The sequence below is a fragment of the Asterias rubens genome, chromosome 17 (assembly GCF_902459465.1).
Source record: "Asterias rubens chromosome 17, eAstRub1.3, whole genome shotgun sequence".
NCBI lineage: Eukaryota > Metazoa > Echinodermata > Asteroidea > Forcipulatida > Asteriidae > Asterias > Asterias rubens.
The window spans coordinates 2122359-2149623 of NC_047078.1; the positions used below are offsets into that span (position 1 = coordinate 2122359).

At 38.3% G+C, this 27265-nt stretch overlaps 1 protein-coding gene across 10 annotated transcripts in view; it reads right to left on the minus strand.

The window, feature by feature from the left end:
• Window positions 1-27265, minus strand: part of LOC117301377 (rho guanine nucleotide exchange factor 11-like) — a 98626-nt gene that overhangs the window by 63581 nt on the left and 7780 nt on the right. For all 10 annotated transcript variants that reach the window (XM_033785313.1, XM_033785319.1, XM_033785317.1 and 7 more), the window contains exons 2-4: window positions 16217-16290; window positions 11457-11561; window positions 10195-10244 (exon numbers count right to left, since the gene is read on the minus strand). In XM_033785313.1, coding sequence (XP_033641204.1) covers window positions 10195-10244; window positions 11457-11561; window positions 16217-16241 — 180 coding nt within the window. In that variant the 5' untranslated portion in view covers window positions 16242-16290. The remainder of the gene's footprint in view (window positions 1-10194; window positions 10245-11456; window positions 11562-16216; window positions 16291-27265) is intronic.

The following is a 27265-nucleotide window of genomic DNA, read 5'->3' on the forward strand; positions in this document are numbered from 1 at the left end:
ACAGCGCAAAAAAGGCATTGCTGCAACCCAGGATATGAGTACAATCAGACAAAAATAGAGCCCTAAAAATGAACAGCAAGCACCTCTCATAATAGCATTTTCACACTATTGTGCCAACAAAGAAAAAAACTCCCTGATTTATTTCAATCATTTCAAGAAATTTTTAACCAGAAAGGAGATCAAAACAAGTTTCCAAATTGCAAATTATCTCCAAATTATTAAAACAAAACTTGTTAACGCAATTCTTGTCACATTCCATGCTACAGTCTCTGCATTGGAAAAACCTGTTTCTTAAAGGGGGTGTTTACCTTTGGTATTAAAGGAACTCGTTGCCTTGGATCGGTCGGGTTGGTCTATAAAAAGCATTAGTAACCGTTTTTTTTTTTAAAATGCATATGATTGGAAAGATGTTTTAAAAGGAAAATACAATGATCCACACAAATTTGCGTCAAAATTGCATGGTTTTCCTTTTACTTTGTAAACATTTTACTCCCATAAATGGCCGACCGTGTGAGTCGACGAGGTAAAAGGAAACGGTGCAATTTTGAGGCACATTTGTGTGGATCATTGTATTCCACTTTTACAACATCTTTATACCCATATATGCATTTCATAACAAACGGTTTCAAACGCTTTTCAAAGACCAACTCGACCGATCCATGGCAACGAGTTCCTTAACTCCAATATTGACTGACCATAACATTTCCTCTGTAAGAAGCACTGCATGATAGCGTTGATGATATGTTGATAGCGTAAAACATTCTAAGAAACGATTCCCTTCAAAGGAATGTAGTTTGACAGAAATAGATTACAAAAAATGTCAATCTGACCACAATTCATGCATGAAACGTTTTTTTCAGATTACGTTTTCCAACTATGGATTATTCTCGCTGCGTGGACATAACCGCTCCATTTTTGTGGCCGATATCTCAGAAACGCTACATGAACCACCTTTTGAAATGAATTTTCTACATGTATACAGGTTAGTTTTATTGTAGATCTACATTTATGTGGAATTGAAATAAGTGTGCAGAATAAAAAAACTAACTAATTCTTTGCCTTTAAAGGAACGTTACACGGTCTAATGAGTATGATAGTTAAAAACATCTCTTGAAATATTTCTGTCTGATGATAAATAAATAAATAACCTAGCTTTGCGTTTGGAATTTATCGCTCAGTGAGCCTTTTTTTCATATTTATTTTTGCATCAATGCAATGCAAAATTTGTAATCGTTTTTTCACTATTCTCTCGTGACCCAGATGGCCGATCAATCTCAAACTTCTACAGGTTTGTCAGTTTATGTATATGGTGGATTACATAAAGTGCTTACACTGCCAGCAGCTGTTGTGTCAGCAAAACCACATTCTGTAATGTTCCTTTAAAGGAAAAAGAAAACACATGACGAAAAAATTCTGATTCCACAAAATATTACAACAGATCATAGTCCACATTTTATAAGAACATCTTAAACAAGCCAAATCCATGCTGGAAGCAAACACAACACGACACAACACCGATCGTATCTGTATCTCCTAAGCCAATAATAAACCCAATGTACTCAAGACAATTTGCGCCTGTCGGTTATTCTTGATCAAATGTCATAATATATGGATTGATAGCCGGGGGGAAAAAATGCACAAATGAACAAGACGTAGGCTAAAGGATAGCTCTGTGCAAACTCCGCCACAGAGCGTGTTAGAGAGAAGTTGCTCGTTGGACAACTCTGAGATGTTCACAAACAGGTGAATATAGAGGTAAGAGTGCCCCCCGCATTTTTTTCTTAGTGTCCAAAACCTCCCTCAGGGTGAGAGAGCCGAGACCGAAGTGGTTATAATCCGGTTACAGGTTTAGCTTCACGCCAGGTAAAGCGATTCCCGGGGTTTTGCCTGCCAGAGATTGGTTTCCATGGTAATCAAGCGATGGAATGCAGGTTATGATCGGGTGAATTGGTGCGGGCTTTTCATGAATATAACAACCGTTGGAATGCAGGTTACGTGTGTCCGCAGTCTTGAATCTATAGTCGGGATGAATTAGGGCGGGCTTTTCATTGATATAACAACAGTGAAGTGTTGAAACTGTGTCAATGTGAAGATGATGCGGGGTGCTTTGGGGGCAGTCGAGTGCCTACAATTACACAAAGGCCTCACGGGCCACGACCTTGTGTGTATAACGCCCAGATCTTGGGCTTGGTTGCACTGATCTTGGCCTTTGTTCCCCTTTTAAAATAGTCCAATAAAAATACTGAATTTTTTGACAAAAAGGGCACTTTCTCTTCAAGAATTAAATATTCATACTGTAATAATGTGAAGACAATAGCCAAAGCAAAAAAAAACAAGGCACCCCTCAAACAAAGTTCAAATGAATTTAAATGATTATTTCTTGAATACTAAAATACACAAACATACATCAGAGAACGAATCTGTCCAGCAATTTTGCATGCAATAGCAGCATATTTTATATACTGAACTTGTTTCATACATTCTAAATGCTAATAGCGAGTTTTTAAATACTGCAAACAAATTATTATATGCGCCTTGGCCACGCATAGTCCTACATGCACTAACAGTCAATCAAACTGACAATTAGGCCAGTTTAATTACAATCATTAAATGTTAGGTTTTCAATTATCACTTGAGTTGTATTTTTTTTTTCCAACACATTGTTAAAAATGATGCACAACCATATGGTGCGAACCCAGCCATTTAAACGACATTACATAAATGGTTAAAAAATTATCCCTCGTTACAATACAAATAATACGCGTGTTGGAATTCTGAGCAATTACTCGAGACATTCCTGACCATGACTGATATTCACACAGCGATTAGGATGATGTGGCTGCTAAAAGGTCATAAAAGGTCACCTCTCAGGCTGCCGTGGCAGTTTTGATGGGCACCAGTGGGAGAAGCACTGGTTCCCTGTCTCTTTGGCCGAGGCCAATTGAAAAAAGCTGTTTACTGGTGAGTGAATAAACCATTGCATTGACGTCATCTTTGGGGGAAAACGGTGACGAAACAATTGAAACGCACAGATTTGTACACGCAGCGCACCCGGATTGGCCAATGAACAACCGCCTTTTGACCTCAAGGTAAGGCGCCCTACTGAAATGACGTCATTTGCATCAAGGTCTATTGTTCTGCTTACTATAGCTGAAAAACATGTCTATGAGCACAAGCATAAACGCATGCATGATATTTGGTCCCTGGAAAACAGTAGGAACATTTTATTTAGTCAAGGGCTGACCTTTGTATGTGGTGTAGGATTTAATTTTGACTCTTGAGGCTATTTTTAGCACATTGTGAAACGACTAGCAAGCTAAATGAAAAAGTTAATAGGGCAACGATGTTAGTATAGCTTGATAGTACATACATAAGGCCTTGAACACAGCAGGCAAAGTAATATAATTCACAATGTTGAATACACCAATCAATCAATCAAGCTCTATACACTGCACAATTGCATTTATTAAAATTGCATGTGTGGGGAGACAGTTATATTTATTTTTGACTTGTCAATGGTTGATAAATCACGTAATACCGAACGAGCGATTTCAGGAATTCCTTAGCGTCTGTATTAACTACAAATACGCATGAGCGAAAGTACATGAGTAACTTGTATAACATTGCTCCTACATCTGCCAATGTAGGAGGCCAGGCTCATTGTAAGCTCAGGAATTTTATCTTTTATCTGTTTTTGCTAATACACCCACTTACCGCTATTAAAAAACCTTTTGACTGAAATTTCCACAGCCAAATTTTGAGCGGTTTTGCCAGGAAATATGTGTTTTTCACCCTATACACGAGTGCATTAAGCAGTGTATACTCTGTACATTCCTGAGTTCTGTGAACAAAACGCGAAAGGTAAATCCCTGCTTTTTCCCATTTCAAGTTGAAATCAAAAGTTTATTTCCTAAGACAAGGACTCTTTCTGGTGCTACAGCACAGTCTTAATAACTCCTCTCGATAAAGTCGGTGTGATGCAAATAACATACAAAATTAGTCCCACGCTCGTTTTGAAAACACAAGATGAAAAAGGATTGAGTTACAGAAAGTAACCACTCCTGGCACCCGACTCGTATACGAATCACGAACGCCACTTTCCAAGAAGAGTTGCAATTAAACACTTTAAAAGGAACCGATTTATTCGTCACCTTACACCAAAATAAAGGTACAATTTACTGAGATGTACTTAGCTACAATTGCTGAAATTGATCGAGTACCAACTTGCATTGGCGACACCCCTCCTGCCTGCCATGACTATACACAGATATCCTGTAGGGTTATCAGTCCACTGCTCTCGTTGAAGTATCGCATGGTTATTTTTCTCCCCCAAGACAAGTGTACTTCAGGCGTATAAATTCTCCTAAACTTTACAACAACAACTGTGCTCTAGAATACCTGACAGTTATTTTTGGTGCGAAATAGGGTTGGGCCGGAGGTTTGGAAAGCAGGACTCTTAGATTTGCTGTAAACTGAAAAACAGAGCATCCAACACTAAACAGGGAATCCATCGTCACTAATCTATAAATCTGTAGAAAAACTTTAGAAGATGTAAGATAAAAAGATGGAAGATAACATCAAAGAAGTAGGGCTGAACTTTTTTAACTTCACTAATGTTTCTTAACAAGAAGATTTAAAGAAGATTACAAAGTAGAAGATGACATTGAAGAACTAATACGAGGGCTTTATGTACAGAACATGCTCAAACCTGATGCTTCGTTTATAAAATAAAAGGCCAAGAGCATCGAGGCATTTTCTCTTTTGTAAAAAGCGATTTACTATTAGAATAGTTAATATAAAGGGGCACGAAGGAATGTGGAAGAAGTAGGGCCTAAAATAAACAGATTCAGAACAAGCTCAGGCCTGATGCTTCGTTCTTAAAAGAGAAAGGGCACCAAGGCATTTTTCTCTATGAGTAAAATTACTTTTGGAACCTTCAATAAAAACCTTATTGAACATCCTCAGCATCTGGTCATATAAAAAAAATATTAGCTCAATTTTTAAACAACACCAAAGGTACGCCAACTCTTTAAGCACACTGCGAGAAAATATAGTCTTGAGACACCTCAACTGTTTATGGTCAAACTAATGATCTTAACCCATCATCTCAAGTGGATAAAAAACACTGTATACTAGCACACAGTCAACCCAAGAGACTGATCTTAATGGTGTTTAATGAAGAAACTCAAGACTCAAAACGAAAAACCCTTCCACCGATGACTTAATAGAAAGCGTCCAAAAAGCACCCTGAGGGTGTCAACTGTCGAGAGGGTTTTTTAAGTTGGGAGAGATCAGTAGAATGAACTGCGCAGAGTCGTCGCCCACATGTGTATTCAATCAGAGTGGACTTAAAGGCACTGGACACTATTGGCAATTACTCAAAATTATTGTCAGTATAAAAACTTGGTCACGAGCAATGGAGAGCCCTTGATAGTAATTTAGTGAAAAGGGGTATAGTATAATTTATAAAACATTGTGAGAAACAGCTCCCTCTGAAGTAACAGTTTTTGAGAAAGAGGTAATATTACTCAAATAATAAAATACATCATACTTCGGCTGAAGCCTTTTTTATGCGTCTGACAGCACACAAAGAAATGTAACAAGTTCTTTTATTATTCTCTTGCAAATTGGATGACCAATTGAGCCCAATTTTTCACATGTTCGTTATTTTCTACACCAAGTGAAAATACTGGTCTTTGACAATAGACCCTTCCCATGAAATATGTAAATTGCGCATAGCGCTTGCGCACTAACGTTTTGGTTGCCAAAATGAGGGAACATCGCAGACGCGATTGCGCGTCTGCTTAGTGCACAACTCTATGGTGTTTGCCAACCAACAGGGTCCGTACCCATGCATGAATGTAGTTAGCATATTTCATGGGAAGGGTCGATTATCGAAGGTGCCCTGTGCTTTTAAGAACTTCCTGTAGTTGGAAACATAGAGCTAGCTTACAGCTATTATTTAAGTGGAGCAGGGCACAGAGGGGAAATTCCCTCTGTGCCCAGAGTGCCAGCAAGTTCAGCATTCCGAGATGGTCGCAGATAAGTAAATCAGAGAGAGTTAGAGAAGACAAACTAAATGCACTGATTTAAAGGGGGTGGGAAGTGAAGATTTTATCAAATCTCTTAAAATATTTACAGAATAGACAATGTAAAATTGTTTTATTTAGGCCTACTACACCATGCCAGATAGTGTGCAAGAGGGAGCCCTCCCCCAAAATTGTTTCCTAAACATACCCTAGAGCCCCTTTCACACAAGAGAATTTTATAGCAAGCCTCCCTTGCTATTAAAATTGTAGCATGGTTGTCTAGATTTTACCTCAGGCGAAAGGACAAACAATTGTTTTACTGTTCAAGTTCAATTGTATTTTTATGTAAATTACCAAATAGGCCTAAATAATAATAATAATTGTAAAATATTGTCAAACATTGTGCACATTTTACAACCATGCTCAAATTAAAGCAAGGAACCCCAGTTAAAGTGCTGTCAGTGTGAACAGGGCTTTACCCTCTTGTACATCTTGTACCATCCTTATCACCTCCAAATAAGAGGGGGTGTTGAGTTACCATTATAGAGTGGAGTAAATTGATGGAATCGGGACAGCGTCTAGACATGTGTTCTGCGCTTCTCATCATTTTGTATGTAAGGGGCGCAATATAAATTTTAAATATTATTATTATTATTAGACAACAAGGCAAACTGGGTTCTACATCTATGAAGGGTTTAGATAAATCTCCACCAGGCTTCATACACATGTAGACTTGAATTTAAATCTTAGTTTTAGAATTTACTGCACATACAGAACTTTCAATTTCTTGTACACATAATGTAGACCTATTAGGACCTACAACCTTCCTATAAAGATGTCATGTATACAGGATTGGTAGAGCTGGCAAAATAGTCACAGACAGTGTTCATGTTTTGTGTGATCAACCATGAAATAAAATCCTGTGAAAATGTGGGCTTTAAAGGAACACGTTGCCTTGGATCGGTCCAGCTGGTCTTGAAAAGCGTTTGTAACCGTTTTTTATAAAATGCATGTTTTATTGGTAGATGTTTTATTAGTAGAATACAACAGGCATGTGAGTAACTATCCATGAAAAAAAGAGGAAAAGAGAAAACCGAGCATGGAAAAAAGAGGAAAAGAGAAAACCGAGCATGGAAAAAAGAGGAAAAGAGAAAACCGAGCATGGAAAAAAGAGGAAAAGAGAAAACCGAGCATGGAAAAAAGAGGAAAAGAGAAAACCGAGCATGGAAAAAAGAGGAAAAGAGAAAACCGAGCATGGAAAAAAGAGGAAAAGAGAAAACCGAGCATGGAAAAAAGAGGAAAAGAGAAAACCGAGCATGGAAAAAAGAGGAAAAGAGAAAACCGAGCATGGAAAAAAGAGGAAAAGAGAAAACCGAGCATGGAAAAAGAGGAAAAGAGAAAACCGAGCATGGAAAAAAGAGGAAAAGAGAAAACCGAGCATGGAAAAAAGAGGAAAAGAGAAAACCGAGCATGGAAAAAAGAGGAAAAGAGAAAACCGAGCATGGAAAAAAGAGGAAAAGAGAAAACCGAGCATGGAAAAAAGAGGAAAAGATAACATTCCTATACTTTTGTACACAGAGAGTGAAGGAAAAAAGAGGAAAGTCAAAACCCAAAAAGAAGAAATCAGCTGAAAAGAGGAAGTCTCACATGCCTGACAAACCCATAAACAATTGGCTCGAAATTGCGTGGTTTTCCTTTTACTTTGCAAACTAACATGGTCGACCAGTTATGGGAGTCCTGTTTGTCGACGAGGTAAAAGGAAAACCACGCAATTTTGGGTGATACTTGTGTGGATCATTATATTCTACTTTTAAAATATCTTTCTAACCAATGCATTTTATAACAAACGGTTACAAAGGCTTTTCAAAGACCAACCCGACCGATCCACGGCAACGTGTTCCTTTAATCTGTTGTGAGACTGACAGGCTAAAATAGTGAACAGCCATGCACATTTTCCGCATATTGTCCTTTTTTTTCCACCCAGTTCAATTTTTCTGGAATATGACTTCATTTCAACGGGAAACATTTCACCAAAAAATGCTTTGGTATGAACTTCATAATCAGACAGCTATCAGACTAAAATTAAAAGTTGTGTTTTTTATCCACGCCAATCTTACTTCCTTTAACTTGAATTTGAATCCACGCCAAGATTTCTTTGACTGTTTCAAATGACATGTAACCCTTGACTGCCATTGAACTAACAGCTTTTCTGCCTTCTCACTACATGTATGTTATTTATAGGGAAGGAAAAAGCTACCACTAGGAACACAACAATGTGTGGCTCGGGTTGCCCAATGTTGTTCTAGGTTCCCAAACACGGAAATGAATTGGTAGTGACAGCGACAATGTGTGTGTGTTTATATTACAGCGACATAACAACTATACAGAAGAGGGTGTGGTGACTTTAAGGAAGTTTGAATGTTTTAATAAATATTCTGGACGTGCACTTAACCATTCAAACAGGATGTTTTAGGGAATACGTTACAAGAAATCTCCAAATGTAAAATATATTAGTGTTGCAGCCATTTGCAGATATTTCTTTAAAAAAGATGAATTGTTAAATTTTTTTACCACAAGGTCATTATGGTGGTATGCCCTTAAAGGCAGTGGACACTATTGGTAATTACTCACAATAATTATTGGCATAAAACCTTTTTTTGGTGATGAGTAATGGGGAGAGGTTGATGGTATAAAACATCGTGAGAAACGGCTCCCTCTGAAGTGCCATAGTTTTCGAGAAAGAAGTAATTTTCCACGAATTTGATTTCGAGACCTCAGATTAAGAACTTGAGGTCTCGAAATCAACCATCTAAACGCACACCACATCGTTTGACAAGGGTCTTTTTTTCTTTCATTGTTATCTCGCAAATTTGATGACCGATTGAGCTCAAATTTTCACAGGTTTGTTATTTTATGTATATGTTGTTGAGATGCACCAACTGTGAAGGCTAGTCTTTGACAATTACCAATAGTGTCCACTGCCTTTAAATGTAAAGCATGATCAGTTTACTAGTGCAACTGGTCCTCAGTCCAACACTATTTACATGTGTAGTAACTCAAAACCCCAACTGTTGGACTCTGATTATGGTGGTATGCCAATTACCAATATAAAGCATGGTCGGTTAATTAGTGCAGTCCTCAGTCCAACACCATACAGTAACCCAACATCAAAAGGGTTGGACTCTGGTTATAGTGATACGTCTGATCCAATGCAATGTAAAAACATGACAAATTTACTTGGGCAGTCGCCAATCCAACATAATCAAACAACACATGTGAAGTGCTAGTATTGTTAGAATTGTCAGGTTATGAACTTCTGAGGAAACACATTTTTTGTGACAATAATATGTAGACAGAATAACGTAGTAGAGAGAGTTAGTATAGTCGTGCAGTGGGCACTGCAAGGAACTGGTGGGCTACATACAAAAACAAATTCGTCTGCTTAAGTCTAAACAGCATCGTACATGTACCTTCTCTTTAAAATATGAAAGTGCAGCCTGGCTTGATGGTGCGCACAAATATCTCAGGGGTACGGGAATTGAGTACGCGAAGTGGGATTTAAGACTTTTAAGATTTAAGACACTTTCAAGACTCTTGAATGTCACCTGCCTTGTGCCAGTCAGGGCAAAACGCCAAATTTAATTGTTGTCTTTCCGCGAGCAGTGCCGTGTATCGGGTAAATGTTGATGGCAAAGTCCTAAGGTGGGTTACATCGGAGATACATTTTAGTGTCGAGTGTGTGAAATAGTTAGTGTGTGTGATTCCACTTGCAAAAAGCAATCCAGGGCCCAAATTCGCGTAACTGCTAAGCAAATTCATTTGCGAAGCACCGACCAGCAGCAATTCACATGGTATTTTGACAAGTAACCAATATCTGCTGAGCACAATTGTTTAAGCTGTTAGTGCCATGGGTTATTTTGATGACTGCTAATGTCATCGATTTAACTTGTGATCACCTTTTGGGGAAGAAAACATTCAATCAAAATGCTTTGTCGTATCTAATTTGTCTCCAAACAATTCTTATCTTTGCCAATAAACAAATCCAGTAACAAAAAAAAATTTAACTAAAAAAAAATCCAACTATTCAATTATTGATTATCAATACTCAATATTGATTATCATTAATCAATATTGATTATCATTAATCAATTTTGATAAGTCCTACCTTGATTATCCTATCCCCTTGCTGGACCCCAGCTCTGGATGCAGCGCCATCTAGAGAGCAGAGAAAAAAGAGACAAGGAGCATGATCACTGAGCGAAGATGACTCACAGAGCTAGAAATAAAATCTGTCAAGATGCATTCTATTCGAGGCCGGTTCAGAGAGATGGCAATATTAAAGAGGGACGTAGCAAAAAGTATCGTTTAATAAAATGTTCATGCTGGTCAGGAATAGTTTGCATCTGTTTTTTAAAGAGATATTGCCTAACAACAAAAGGGGGGTTGGGTTGGCCACTTAAAGGTGAGGGCTACACTATTCACTGATTTGGGGGTTTTGACCCCAAGCGACTGCCACCAGGGGCATGTTGCCACTAACTCATGGGGCTGAAACAGGGTTATCCCCTTCACTGTCCATAAGGATGTAGGCTTGGGTATTATCCACTAGGATCCTGGCTGGTAGAGCAGAATGCACTACCTCCCAAACTAATAAGAGGCAATTAAGGTTAAGTACCTTGCTCAAGGGAACAGGGGTGCGTTCCACTCGCGCAAACGACTCGCAACTGTTCGCGCAAACATTTTTCTTTCTTCTTTTGAACGACTGGTGCGTATACGCGTTGTCAATATGGCGGCGCCTTAAAATGATTATGGCGCGCACCATACGTAGTTTTTTTTTTTACTTTGTTTTTGCTGCAATAGTCCTCTTTTTGACATCATTACATCAACTAATTAACTTTGTTATTCCAAATCTGCATTATCATCCACTGAAACCACAATGTAATTATGTTTGTGACAAAGAAATAATACCGTATGCTTGTCCGCCATTTTAAAAACCACTCGCCAACACCTCAGAAGTATGTTCGCCTAAAGTTGCCAACAGTCGCCAACGAACAACTCGTTCCACTTGAAGTTGTTGGCGAACGTGCGCAACTGCTGGTAATGTTGCGCGAGTGGAACGCACCCCAGGTGTCTTGACCAGGATTGGAACTCACACTCTGCTGCTAACAACACCAGAGCTTGGGTCCGGTGAACTACACCACTCGACCACAAAACGCCATCAACCAATAATGATAGAACAGGCCTTGCGTGTAACCCAGAGCACCAATAGCAACTGACCTGGTGCCCCATGCTTTTGCTGTGGTGTCCTTTGCATAGTTCAAAAATTGCCAAATTGAAGTGCCCCTTAAAGGAGGAAAATTGATGTGCTCAAACAAAATTCAAGGCCTGTAGTATCATAACAAATATTTAGAATTTTAAGATTTTCTTTACCATCTTTGACGCTCTGTATGAAGACAGGATTGTCTCCGCTCACTGTTAACCCGTAGCCTTTCTCATCTTTCTGGACAATTACACATCGTTGTATCAACTGGGCAGCTGTAAATCATCACAAACACAAATTATTATTATTATAAATTTCTTTACATATTAACTCTGCTTTATGTACTTTGTGACCTTCAATACCATCTACTGTGGTTTCGGTAAACTTAAGACCTGTTCATATGGGTACACTGAACATGTATTTCCTGCGAATGCAAATGCAATACACATTTTGATACAGTCTGACCATTCAATATCATCCACCGTGGTTTTGATGATAGATAATATCATGCGGTGAATGCATCTACACCGAACACAGTCAACCCTCCTACAGTCTGACCATTCAATATCATCCACTGTGGTTTAGAATCATAGTAAAAGCAAACTACATGCATGCGAGAGCCTGCAATCATTTGGGAAATACTATGCATTCAATATCATTCCAAGTGGCTTAGAATGATAGATAAACTATGCCAGCCTACAATAGACCTTTATCATGCTGTCACCATCTTGGTCATGTTCCCATTAACAGTAATGAAAAATGGTAACATTTATTGCGCATGGCACCAGACTATTATTTCGTCTAGCCACAGTTTGGTTACAATGAGTTGGAATGGAGTAAAATCAAGATGGCCACACCGTGATAACGGTCTACATGTATAGGATGTACAGTAACTGCATCTACCTAGTAGACATCTAACCCTCCAATAATCAGACCATTCAATATCATCTACAATTTCCATCAATCGTTTCCAATCATGGATCATAATTTTGTATACAGGTACCAACCTAACTGCCTTTAACCAGTTTGTCCCCTTCCTCTTCGAGCAGTCTATTCAAGTATCGAGCCTCTTACAAGAACTTAACCATTTTTCTTTCCTCTCGAGTCTGAGACTAAAAGATTCAATCGATGGAGTGCTGTAACATCGCCAATGACAGGCACAGAGACCATTTCGAGAGAGAGAAAGGGCCCACAGGGTTCTGTTAAATTATGACTGAGAGATGTCATTTCTTACTGACGTACAGTTTCTCTAGAAGCGTGATTGCTAGTGGCGCAGTATCTTAAATCCTTTCTCTATGCCTAAACCTACATTGTTTCTTTCACTGTGTCTAGGGTGGTGCATAAATACAGGCCAGCTTGAGGAATGATGTAGTGCTAATTCGGGAGAAGCAATGGCCTTATGCAGGGCTCAAAATTGCCTTTTGCAGGGCTCAAAATTAACACTGGACTGCAGGCCGGAGAACAGTGATTTAAGCGCCGGGCCATACCTCACAAGCCCTGTGGTCTTTTGTTTTTCAATTGATTCAAATAAGGCTACCTCATTTTTGGGGGAAAAAAAACCTGCTGATACCTTTCAATTCTCTTGAGTACAGGCATGTGAGTAACTTTCATTTAAAAAAAAGAGGAAAAGAGAAAACCGGGCAAGAAAAAAAGGGGAAAAGATAATATTCCAATACTTTTGTACACAGAAAGTAAAGAAAAAAAAGAGGAAAATCAAAACCCAAAAAGAGGAAATCTGCTGAAAAGAGGAAGTCTCACATGCCTGTGAGTATCAAAGTCGCTTACATATAAATATGAAACAATTGAGATTTCTGGATCTTCTCTTAAGTGCTTGTCCTACCCATTTTGTTTTTGGCCTTGTAAAATATAGTCTGGTCTAGTAAATAATACTAATAATTATAATAAAACAGCATTTTAAAAACGCTCTACTTAGAAAACTAAATCACAGCGCTTACAAAAATATTTAGTACAGGAAGATAAATAAATAAATGAAAGCCACCTGAATGCAATAAGTTGATTAATGTTGAAATAGGTTATGTTTTGATCATTTTCTTGATTTTTTTCAGTTGACATTTTGAGCTACATGTACAAGCTGCAGACTTGTTTTTTAACCCCCAAAGTCGACCATCATTGCCTCCCTGCCCCCTGGTCATTGCCTCGGTGCCCTTCAAATGCTCCAATAGAAATTTACAATATCCTCATGGGTGCCCTTTACCAAGGAGAAAATGCCTCGGGGCCCTTGCCCTTTCAAAAACGAAGCATACAGTACAGGCCTGAGCCCTATTCTGTAAAATAAGCTTGGGCGATATCGATTTATTTTATTCACGATATATCGCCGACAATATATCGCGATATTCGATATAATTGCGATGAATTAAATTTGACATCATTAGTCTTCAAACTCCGAGTGAAAGTTGTAGAAGAGACAGTCATAGCATAAGAGAGGTGTTCTAATGACCTATTCTTCTGGTTTTACTCCAAACCTATGGGGTGCAAGATGTCTCAGCTAGCAAATACATCGCGATATTTAATCGATATCGCAATATATCGCGATTATCGCGATATAATATCGCGATATATCGATATTTCGATTAAAACCAAATCCATCCGGTATCGAAATCGTTTCCAAATTAATATTGCGATATTCGATAATATCGTGATATCGCCCAAGCTTACTGTAAAATACAAAACTTTTTGTTTTCATCCATAGTAATCTAAAGTACAATGTAAATGTAAGTATGCAATCTGCAAAGCATACAGTTTAATACCATTGTATGTGCACACTAAAAGTATACAAAAATAAATATTTGTTTGCATTTTTCAACCAACAGAGGGCGCTATTTCCACAGCTTGATCAAGATAAGTGCATGCACCCTGCAGATGACGATAGGGGAACCTTTAGACAGAATCACTCAAGTGTAATCTCTGTATCAACAATGTCACTGCGATCTGGTTGTGACATCAGCTACGAGGGAACCCGAAAAAGAAAAAGAAAAATAACATGGAGAAGGGTTTGAGGGAACTGTTATCGTACACCGGGTATTTACGGTAGTCACAGGGGAGTCGATGGAGCAGCAAATTGTGATTGTTAAAGATTATTTACACAGCGTGACCTTTGCAAAATAGGTTTTCAATCTGGGCTTCAGGAGATTTTTTTTCACCAGGGCAATTCTAGGAAGGCCAAGATATGCATACATGACGAGTTAAGCCCTTTTCATACATCAGCAATTTAGCAGGGGTCCCTTGCTTAATTTGAGCTACATGTAGATTGTCCAAGGTCCCTAGTGAAATCTTCTAACATTTACTGTCGTTAATGGACAGTATAAAAAATGAAATCCTTTCACACAAGGTGCAATTCTACAACCATGCTAAAATTAAGCAAGGGATTCTTGCTAAATGGCTGTCAGGTGAAAAGGGCTAAGAGAACCAATTTACATCTGTCATGTAAGTCGTTTTTCCAGTTGTTGTAATTTCTTTTTAAACTACCTTTAACCATGGAGGTAGAAATACCCCAAAAAGTGTTCCCACATACGAACTGCCATAGAGGGGTGGATTTCACAAAGAGTTAAGACTAATTCTTAACTGCGAATCTATCCTAATTGCTAAGCAAACTTTGATGTCACAATACCAATAACAATACAATACAATGGTACTACCCCTCCACGGTAATACTTACAATTGTTTGCTTAGCAGCAATAAGCAGAATACCCAGTCACAAGTTATACATGTGACATGGTATAATCATAGAGTAAGGACAGAGTTTTAATGTAGCTTGGCTTGTAACCTTTATTCAGGCAAGCATAACTTTGCTGTGCTAAGCTAATTTTTGTGCTTAAAGCATTTCTTGGAAATTGAGCCATTGTATGTCACAGGTTGGTTTCATCAGCCACATCATCTGCAGCGCATCAAATACGAAACAAAATCAGAACCATTTGTTCACTGTATAGCTATATTGACATAATCAAATGATATCCCATTGTACACAAACAATGGATTGAACAAGTAGGTCAAACTAGTGAACCCCTGTGTTGACAAACATATAAAGTAACTCCAAAGTAATACAAAGTACACATGGATCTTTGATATTTGATACAAAGTAATACAATGTATCATTTCTGCACTTGGCAATACTACATTGTAAATGTACATTGTTTACAATGGATGAATCTTATGTTTACATTTTACAGTACCCTTAAAGGAATTGTATAGACGATGTGACCTGTGACATCACATGTTTACAAAAGAGACACAGAGCCTGGACTTCCTGCAGGCACGATTTGTACACAGCATTATGGAAGAAAACATAAAATCTTATATTTTATGGAAATTGCATTGTATTATTCATATCAAATTTTGATATGATGAAAGGGTCACATCCCAAAACTTGTCCCGCTTTTACTTTCATAATTCTTGGATTTATGTGGACATTATGACACAAAATGTACATTTTCCCACATGACCTGTGCAGTATTGTGCCTGCCAGAATACTCAAAGAATGTACAAGGTCACACTTGTTGTAAAGAGTTCACATGGTCTATACCTTTGGTAACTAATATAATAATGTTATAATTTCAAAATTGTAACTGAAACACTGTGCTTGGTTCAATCCTACAAGTGTATACACATGTAGTTTATATATACCATAAAACTAATCTGTGAAAACTTCCTTTCAAAAGGTGGTCACATGTAAGAGATATCACTGAAAATCCGGTGCAAATAATAATGTCCAAGCAGGAAGAATATTAATAAGACTTCACAATCTGAGGCGTGTATTTCTCGAAAACTACGTCACTTCAGAGAGAGCTGCTTCTCACAATGTTTTATACCATCAACCTCTCCCATACTCCTCACCAAGAAATTATTTTGAGTAATTACCAACTGTATACCTTCCCTTTAATAATAGCTGTGTGCAAAGAAAGTGAAAACTTACCATATGGATCTTGTATGGTTTCCATGGATCTATAAGAACGTTTGCAAATCCCTGGAGAAACACGAGCTGTTATCCTGCACATTCAAATAGAAAACAAAGACCATAAACTTGTCATCAAAATACAGAAAATTGCAGGGGGAAAATCACCACATTCACTCGATAAAACATGAAAATATACATTTAATGGTCAATTTGAAGGTACCCCTCAAACAAAGAAATTAACTACATTTAAAAAAAATAAGAACATTTAGAAATTATAACATATATATCAACCATGGGTGCATAGTTTATGATAGACAATATCTGGGATCTAAGAAAGCCATTTTGAATCAACTGTTGTTCTAGTGCCCCACTTTTGAGAGGTTTTTTTTTCTGACGACGGATGGTTCCGCGAGTAGTTATCAACCGAAACATTGTATTTTTTCAGCACAACAGAGATTCGTCCCAAGTAATGTCATAGAAATTGAGGGACAACGTCCTCAAGGTTGACGCATGCGCAGATGACGCCAAGTGTCACCATTACCAAAGTAGAACCATTCGTTGTCGTAAAAAAAAACTCCCTAATATCTCACTCACAAAGACATGATATTAAGTCCTTGGACAAATTTGGAAACTTTTATGGAGTACAAAGGCAGACCAATATGTACAGGTTTATTGTATGTAACATGAGCATCCGATTATTCAATTCCTTTTTTAAATAGAATGCGCACACCACCTGTTATTACCCGCCACGCCCTTGTCCACCCCCCCCCCCAACACTTGATTGTCTACACTTGAAGGCAGACACCAATAACAGCTCCCTTAGTCTCGAGTCTGCCGATGTGGAGAAATCCATGTTCAAATTACAACAGACACTCAAGCATGCATTGCCAAACCCATCCCTTCAAATCCACAAACCACAAAGTTTAATAATCATGATTTAATGGCAATCGTGTAATGCATAGAGTAAGTGTAATGGAGGGAGAGAGGGAGGGGGAAGTGGGTTTGTAGGGATGCATATGATAATAGTAATCCACACTACACATGCCACCACTATGCATTATACATGATGGCAAATTAATCATTAGAAAACCATATTGCTCGGGATAATAATATACGTATAGCTGATGGAGTGATTCGAGGAACTGTAACGCACACGAAGGACAAACGAATCAACACACACATTTCCCATGTGTTTTTTTTTTCTTTTTTCCCCGTCTCTCTCTCTATCACTCTTTCAAGTGGCTAGCTTCATCGGAAACCCACTGATTACAAGCAGTAATCCTTGCAAGCGTGGAGTGAGCATCAAGGGTGACACTGTTATTATGAACAACAGAAGAAAAAAACTGTTATTGCTTTTTCTAAATTGTAGAAGCACTCATCCATATGGTGTGTGTACAACATGTTGTTTGTGTACAACCAGACAGCCGGATGGGCGTCTGATTGATTTCTCATCACCTTGTTCTGAACTTGTTAATCCTGAACAAAATATTTTGTGCTAAGCCAATATCTGTGCTTACGGTCAGCCTTCTTCGCTTACTGTCTAAGCACTGAATTTCTGCGCTAGCTGTGTAAGCGGAGAATGCCTAGTAAGAATAAAGAATGCACGCACACAAGCAAAAACTCCTCGCTAACCTATGTATGTACAATGTCTGATGGTATGAGATACGCTTGAAGTTTAAGCGCGGAATTCCTTGCTTCTGTAAGCACCGATTTTTTAAGCAGAGCCATGAAATTGGGTTCAAATATCATACCACTAGACCACTGAGCTAGCCCGATGGATATAAGCAGTACGAATCCTTAGCAGTTTTTACTGCAATGGTTTAATACAGGGCTGTATGCTTTGTTTTTGGAAGGGCAAGGGCACCAAGGCATTTTTTCTTTGGCAAAGGGCACCCTACTGGAGCATGTCTAGGGCACCAAGGCAATGACATGGGGCAACGGAGGCAATCGCATTCGTTGCCTCCGTGAAGTATCAGGCCTGTTAATAGATAATAATTGTTTGCGTCAGGGATACAAAAAATGCAAATTGTTTTTTTACTCTAACTATGAGTTCTGAGCCTATGTCATCAAACCTGAAGGCATAAAAACTTGCAACAGTTGACATTGTTGCAACTGGTACAGAGAAATTTGCTTTAGAAGCAGCTTTGGGCCCTGGGCCCAATTTCATAGCTCTGCTTAGCGGCCGATTTGGGGCTTACTGTGCAATTTATATTTCATAGCGCTGCTAACCGTAAGCACACGAAAAGGCATGCTAACCTTCCGGTGCTTAACGCACAAAAATAATACTGTTAAAGCCATTGGACCCTTTCGGTAAACAGTATTGTTCAAGGCTCACACTCTGTGTATCATAACTTCTATAAAATAACAAACCTGTGAAAATTTAGGCTCAATCGGTCATCGGAGTCGGGAGAAAATAATGACAAAACCCACCCTTGTATCCGCGCGTTTCACCGTGTCATGACATGTGTTTAAAATAAAATCCGTAATTCTCGCTAACGAGAATTGATATTGTTTTACTGTTTTCTCAAAAAGTAAAGCATTTCATGGAATAATATTTCAAGAGAAGTCTTTCACCACTACCTTCTGCAAACCCTGTAAGTTATTTGTAAATCTGTGAACTTTTATTTTTTTGTCTGTACCGAAAGTGTATAATGGCTTTAAGCAGCACTATGAAAATGGGCCCGGATGATTCACACATTTCATTCTATTCCTCCAGCAATTGTCCTCCTGTAAGTACAAGTACAACGTTATGCAATAAAGTGACACCTTACTACAGTGGTACCCACCATCCATGGGACTGATTAAGGCAGTAATTGATACATCAACAACTCCTAATGACTGTTCCATTAGAAGCTTATCTTATTAGGGACACGGATTATTATCACATTAAGACCCTGTGACATCATATGTTTACAAAAGAGCCACAGAGCATGGACTTCCTGCAGGCACGATTTGTACACAGCCTACTGGAAGAAAACATAAAATCTTATTTTATAGAGATTGCACTGTCTAATTGTTATCAACTTTTGATTTGTTGAAAGGAGGCACATCTCAAAACTTGTCCAGCTTTTTTCAAGTTTTTTTCTTCATTTGTGCTATTCTTAATTGATTTATTTGGCCACTGATACAAAAGAAACAGCTCAGTAAAAATAAGATAAACCTATCACTGTGATTCAGTAAAATTAGCAGTTAAAAGCGCCCTCGTGTGGTCCAAAATACTGTTGATAGACATAAATCAAGCCACCACAAGTCTATCCCAATGATTTGCACTGAATTCTGTTACATATTAGTGCCAAAATATGATCCAGCCACATAAAATAAAAATGATATGAAAACCGATGTAACATGAGTAACGCCCCAACTGCTCTACGTGTAACACAAGTGTACAGAATTTCACAGTTACATGCCTGTGATTTTTTTTCCAGAAGAGCTTGGGAAAATACAGAGTATAGAGCGCTACGTGTATCAACACAAATCGGTGTATGATGGGTAAAATCAAAATTAATACAAGGGTACAGGGCACAATTTAATGGCTCTGCTCACCGCCTAATTCTACGCTTACAATCATGATTCCCCGCTTACATGTACGTGCAAGCGCCAAATTTATGTGCTAGCCTTGTAAGCGTAAAATGCCTAGTAATGTGGAGCACGCACACGCAGAAGCCAAAATTCGCCGCTAACCCATGAAATATGCTTGCCGTAAGCACAGAATTCCATGCTTCCGTAAGCGCCGATTCCGTGCTTACGGAAGCAGAGCCATGAAATTGGGCCCTGGTAAGACAAGTGAACATGTTTTAAAAGAAGAGTATGTGTAACAAAAATGTGTAACAGTAAGTGTTTAATGTGTGTAACTAGTACTGCGGCAAGAGCTCGAACATAAACATGCACACCAGGGACTCGGCACTGAACAGAATATCCATTACACGATCAACTGACCCAAAATAAAAACCCAGCCAATCTAAATGCTAACTATCAATAAATTAAATCAAGCAACTGCAAATTGGTACTTAGTACGATCATTCCAAATGTCAACCGCTGCATGAACTGCACTAAGTAGACGATGTTCGGCCCTGCCTGGCCTGTACAAAATCTAAATTTTGCAGTTTAATATCGAAGGATAAATTTGTAAAATTAGGTTAAGTCTACAATCTGGCAGGCCTGTATGCTTTGATCCTGTAAGGGCAAGGGCACCAAGGCATTTTCTCCTTGGGAAAGGGCACTATATGTGGAAATTGTATTAATTTTTACAAATTTCTACTGGAGCAGGGGGCATGGAGGCAATCGCCTTCCTTGCCTCTTTGAAGTATCAGGCCTGACGGGTTTTTTTTTTGCGTTTTGAATATAATTGCCCAGCTTTTTCAATTTTTCAAAAGTCGTGTATTAACAAAATATTTAAGTCTTTCTCACCAAACAAAAGTTGAAAGAGATTTTCAAATAATTTTTTAACAGACAAGTGATGCTTCTGATGCTAAAAAATATTATTGAAAATATTGTTAAAATATTTATATATTTTTTTTCAAACAATAAATTAATATTTGTCACACTTCTCTGAATAACTCTGATGTTCTCAAGCAAGGTTAATAAAGAGCGAAGAGAAGTACGATTGTATACCCACTGTGGTCTTCACACGGTGTACTGCAAACCCTAATCTTGTACCAATCCATCACCTTCACAAAATATTTGAGTGAAAAAGAAAAAGGGGAAAAAAGACGGCCTCTTTTGAATCCAACAATATCTCTTCCGAGAAACAAGACTTTTTAATAATTAGCCAGACATCAACACAAGAACACGGACCTGTCAGTGTTATCATCCAGCATCTATCAACGGTAACCCTGGAATTGACTCGGTTAATATTTAAAGATAATATTTAAAGATGTCGTACACTGTAAAGTGATGGTTCATTATAATGTACTTTCACTTCATGCACCACTCAGAATCTGATGTACTTTGCAACAATCATGCCACTTCTGACATGGGGAAGTATGCCTACACATGTATAGTACATGTATGTACATGTACATGTAGAGCCGTCTAGTCGAGAGTAAATAAAACTCGTAACATCTTCACTGCATGCTGAGGAAAGAGATTTAGTGAAAGATTTTTCTTGTAAAAATAGCAGAACAAAATGCTACACAAAATGTTTCAATTGCTACTCAAAACACAGGAATTGCTACTCAATATATTGGCATTCAGTGTGCACAAAATAAGTTCAGTCTAAATTTCTTGCTATGCAAAAGTTGCTGGACGAAATCATTCCCTGACTGGTTTTATTTGTGCCAAAAATAGTTAATGGCCTGATGTTTGCGACCCTAGCAGAGTCTTTCTCGAAGGCTAAGCAAAGGTTGTAGTCAATCAATATTTCCTACATGAATCTGTTCACAACACAACCATCACAAGTTAGAAAAAAAATGGTCAAGCAAAATCAAGAAAGTATACATGTAAAGAAAGATACAAGAAAAGTCGGCTGTGAAATTTCCGCTGAATACAGTCTCCACTTTGCTGAGAGAACAGCCCAAAACTGCTTTCAGTTTAAAAAAAAAAAAAATGTGAAAGCCTGAAGTCTTTTATTATTTGTGAGTAAGTGAGAAATTACCTATTTCTCAAAAACTATGTTACTTCAGAGGGGGCCATTTCTCACAATGTTTTATGCTACATGTATCAACAGCTCTCTATTGCTCGTTACCAAGTAATTTTTTATGCTACAATTATTTTGAGAATTACCAATAGTGTCCAGTGCCTTTAACTGCCACATCACCATACGTTTTATTTCCAAGAAATGCCCACCATTGGCAAGGGGCCTCCCAAATCACATACTTAATATTAAAGTAGATTTATCTAAGGAAAATCACATTCTTATAAAGTTCATGAATCTATATAAACATCTGCCCATACGCGAATGCTCACAGTGAAAGAAAACAACCTAATGTGCGAACAAATATTTTTGTTCCAGGAGAAGAAAAAAAACAGTCGGGAACTTAATGTACCGATATGATTGAAGGCTTCAAAACAAGACGTTGGACAACTGCCACCAGGCTGATGAAATCTGCTCCTTGTCACATATCCATAAATCGCGAGCATCACCTACGTAGATGTATCATAGCAACCCATCCAGATGCTGTCATACAAAAAAAAATTCCCCCCCCCCCTCGATATCAAAATATTCATACCCTAACCTAAGATCAGGCCATATACTTCATGGAGGGAACAAAGGCAATTACCTTCATGCCCCCTGGTCATTGCCTTGGTGCCCTTGGAATGCTCCGGTAGAAATTTACAAGTTCCTCATAGAGTGCTCTTTACCAAGAAGAAAATGCCTTGGTGCCCTTAGTGCACAAAAACTTGTGAACAAAATGTTTGTTTTAGAGTGAATAAAGAATTTGTCACTGTCAAATTCAAGTAGTAATAATTCAATGCAAATTTAATTACAAATATTTACCCAGTTTCCCCTTGTACAGTACTTGACATTTGAAATAAGAAGTTGCATTCCCTTAAGGTGATCCTTGTCCGGCTGCTTCCCATGTTGTGCATTAAACTTGGCCTCCACTGCCCCTAGTCTTGGCCTTGGTGTCCCTTCAAAGGTTTCCATCAAGTTTCCAATGGAAGTGCCATTTGCAAAATGAAAATGGCCATGCCCTCTCAAAGATGAAATATCAGGCAAGATTACATTCCACCTTTAAGATTAGAAGCACAAGATGCCCCAGAACAAATATTTGAACCTTCAGCCTGATGGATTAGCTCAAACATCTTGGCTACATCAAAAGCATACAGCGCATACGTACATGTACATTATTTATAATAACGTAGACTGAGATACAAATATCATAGCCTTTAAATTCAACACGGCCGTTTGATAGATGCACAGACAACGTACAAACTTCTCAGATCTGATACAACTTTACAGCTGGCAACAATGGCCTCCATGCCCCTGGCAACTGCCTTGGTGCCCATGCATTTAAATGTTGCTACTAATCTCTCCATGTTGTCTAAATGTACGTTAAAGTTGGTCCATAACCTGTCCAACAAATTGTTTTCTGAATGTGTACTAACAAATTGTCAATCAAAACGAAAGAGGACGAGCTGCTGATGAGTTGAATCAAGACTTTGTACAAACCATCTTCATGACCTCTTTCTGCTCAGCAAGATTTTTGTGTGCTAAGCAAATTTGGGCCCTGGAATTATGCCAATGCACATCATTATGCAAACAGATAATTCTAGGAATGGTCTGACTATGTCCGAGGGAGTCTGTCTTTTTGTCCACAGTGTGTACACTAACGCTTCTGTTGGTATAGCAGTTGCTTTGAGTAGAATTCTGATTGAAAGATAGAACATGATTACACTGCCCACACATTAAATCAATATCAGACCAGGCATGTCTACGTGTGTCTTTTGACAAGTGATTTCAAATGTTCACACCTCACCTTTTAACTCTCGTTTATAATGTTGATCAATGTGAAGCTATCAAGGGTGGTTCAACAATTTCACAAGCGTGTACAATGTACAAACGAATTAACCCACATCCCCACAACAATTGCAGTGGTGCCCTGTGCTTTTGCTGTTGTGCCCTGTGCAAGGTTCCCTTATTTCCACCTCTACAACACTGTGAATGTACTCTTTTACATCTTCCTCCCAAAAGTGCCCCTAAATTAATACCGCAGAAAAATTGCTGTGGACCTGCAAGAAATAATTCAAAGCCTATTATCAGCCAATTTTAAACATTGTAAAACAAATTTTGTAACGCAAAGTTTACATACATTGTATAGGCAATACCAATAATTATGTGTATTTGAATGCACATCTGTCAGTTTTGTGCACAAAAATTATGCACACAAGTCGTCGAAAAATGGTGAATTGGTGTACATTATAGCTTCAATTAACTACCATACGTATACATAGTGTGTTAAACAAAATGTGTAAAACATGCATAATGTACCTTACTGGAGCAACGTTACGCTCCAAAGCTTTCATAGCTGAACAGTGGGAGAGTGAACCCTCCTACTGTGTGACCATTCAATATCGTCCACATGGTTTCGTTTGATGCACTATAACCAGCTTAAGTATGGTGTCATGTAGTGATTCCATGAATGTACACAGATACAAGGCTGCTACGATTCTGTGCACAGTTGCTATCTGGAGCTCCCTACCCTTTAATCTTAGATCTTGTCTTTGTACCAAAAAATTCAAATCTCTTCTCAAAACTTATCTTATGTCACAGGTTTTTAAGGAATAATTTTATTGCGTCTGTTTTTCGTTGTTTTTGTTTTGTCTGTTGGTTACTACTGCTTCTTGAAGACCAAGTAGGGTGGATACATATGTGCGCATTACAAGTCTTATTATTATTATTGATATTTTTATGTGAACCAGTTCCCTATTCCAAATTTAACAATTTTGCTGTACATTCTGTGCACAATTGCTTTGTCAACCAATGCCTTACTCACAAATTGTATCCATTTTGGCCGAAGTTTAGAGCAAAATAGTTTCAATAACACAAGCTGGCCATCATCTAATCTAAAATTTACAGAAATCGCATAAAAAGCCATACATGTAAGATGATTTTGCCATGGACTGCATTTACAACATGAAGTGCCTTCAATGAGGGCCATGTCTCATACAAACAAGCAGTTACACGCAGTTCCAAATGAGAATAATTATACTCTGTTTTCAAAAATCTTCATGCGCGGATAGAAAGAAACACTTTAAGACCATGCCAATTGCCCAACCAAAACAGAATACCCCTATCAATTGCTCAAAGAACCGGCCTCAATTGCTCAAAGAACCGTGTAAATAGATTGTTTTTCGTATTTCTCCTGTATTTGTACAATGTACGGCAAGGCCAATATCAAAACAAAACTACCTTTTTCTTTTCATAGAAGTTCTCTTTACCAGTGGGAAAAGAATGGCTGCATTCAACAGGTTTATCACAACTGATTCTTCTTACCAAGTTCAACCAGAGATTGAAAATCAAATTAAGATGTGACTACGATCACTGTACACCTCCATGGGGTGGGGATCTTTTACCAAGTTTTACCAAAAACTGAGAAATGAAGTTTAAGATGCTACTCAAGCACTGTACCTCGATGGGCGTGGCATCTTGTATCAAGTTTAACCAAAGATCGAGATGTGATTACGATCCAGGGTGCCCTTTACCAAAGAGAAAATGCCTTGGTGCCCTTGCCCTTTCAAAAAACGAAGCATACATCGTACAGACCCAACGATCACTGTACTTCCATGGGTGTGGCCTCTTTCACATAGATTAAGAAATTAAATTCTAAGACCTAACTATGATCACCATACCTCCATGGGCGTGGCATCTTGATCTGACTTGGCATTCCTTCCGTCCCACGACACACCTGAGTACCTCCGTTAACGCCACAATCCTCTCAAACTCAACAGATATCCACTGAATAACAAACAACAAAGAGATCCACCTCCATGGTGGACGGTCGGATTACGAGATTCCATCAGCATCCATTACTAGAGACAGCTGTGTGTTGACAAACCGGCAAGCAGATGCAGCAAGTCACTCTGCTGTAACGCTCCTCCTAGGCGTCTCAAAGAAGTGATAACTCATCCAAGTCGGCTGCCTAAGAATCCGAGGATAAACCACCAGCGCATCTTGTATGATGCGACCGAAGATGAAATCCAATAAATAAAACCGAGAAAACTACAATACTGTACACTCTACGGTTTTGACTGCACTTAATTAACCAACCAGTCCGAGGCTGTGGATTTTGTTTAAAGGCACTGTACACTATTGGTAATTACTCAAAATAATTCAGGCCGATACTTCACGGAGGCAAGGAAGGCAATTGCCTCTATGTCCCCTGGTCATTGCCTTGGTACCCTTCAAATGCTCCAATAGAAATTTACAATTTTCTCATAGGCTGCCCTTCACCAAGGAAAAAATGCCTTGGTGCTCTTGCCCTTTCAAAATTAAGCATATTTACAATTTCCTCATAGGGTACCCTTCACCAAGGAAAAAAAATGCCTTGGTGCCATTGCCCTTTCAAAAATGAAGCATACAGGCCTGATAATTGTTAGCACTGGAGAGCTGTTGGTAGTATAAAAGGAATTCCGTATTAAACATTGTGAGAAACGGCTCCCTCTGAAGTACAGGTTTTGGAGAAAGACGGAAATTTCTCACTCAAATAATAAAAGACTACAGCTGAAGCCTTTTATTATGTTTACTGAAAGCACACAAAGTAATCAACGAGGGTGTATTTTTCTGACATTATTTTCTCGCAAATTCAATGACCAATTCAGCCAAATTTTGTCAGGTTTTTTATTTTATATGCATTTTGTTGGGATACACCTAGTGATTACTGGTGTTTGACAATATTACCAAACGTGTACATGTACAGTGCCTTTAAAGATGACTTGGCAAAGCACAGCAAACAGCAAAGACAATGAAATTGGGGCGGAAGGAATCCCTTATTAAAGACTAGACTGGATATTTAATTAATATTTTCTGGAATCGTCAGGGTTAGTTACAGATAATTGAAAATCCTTGATTCTTGATCTATGGATGTCGTATAAGGGTTTAGAAACAGCAAATGTTTGTGAAAGAATGAGCAAAATGAGAAGAAAATATATATTAACATTTTGGATTGTATACGTGCTAAATTTGAAAAGCAATCCAGTGGCCCCTTTTTTCTTTCATGACAGGTTAGAAAATACATTGCTTAGGTTGTGAGCCAGCAAGTAGAATTTAATATTGAATACAAAATGTATCGAACTCTAATCTCGAGTAAAAAAACACACGGGAAACTGAATCAGAATTTTGTTCATATTGTTGTGCTGAACAAATTTAAATTTACTAGAGCAGGTCCTGAGCCTGTAACCTCTGGAAAATTTGCTAAGAAGAAATTCTACGCTTAGCAGTTTGGCATTGATTGCTGAAACAAGGTGTCAAATGCTTGACTGCATACAATTCAGATGATGCATCCCCAGATGGTACTGACACCAATATGAGATGTGGCCAGAGATCAAGTCTCAACAGCTGTTTCATGTAGTTTTTTTTTTAACTTGCTTCTTTTTTTCTTTCTAATTTTTAATTGAAAAAAAAGGGAG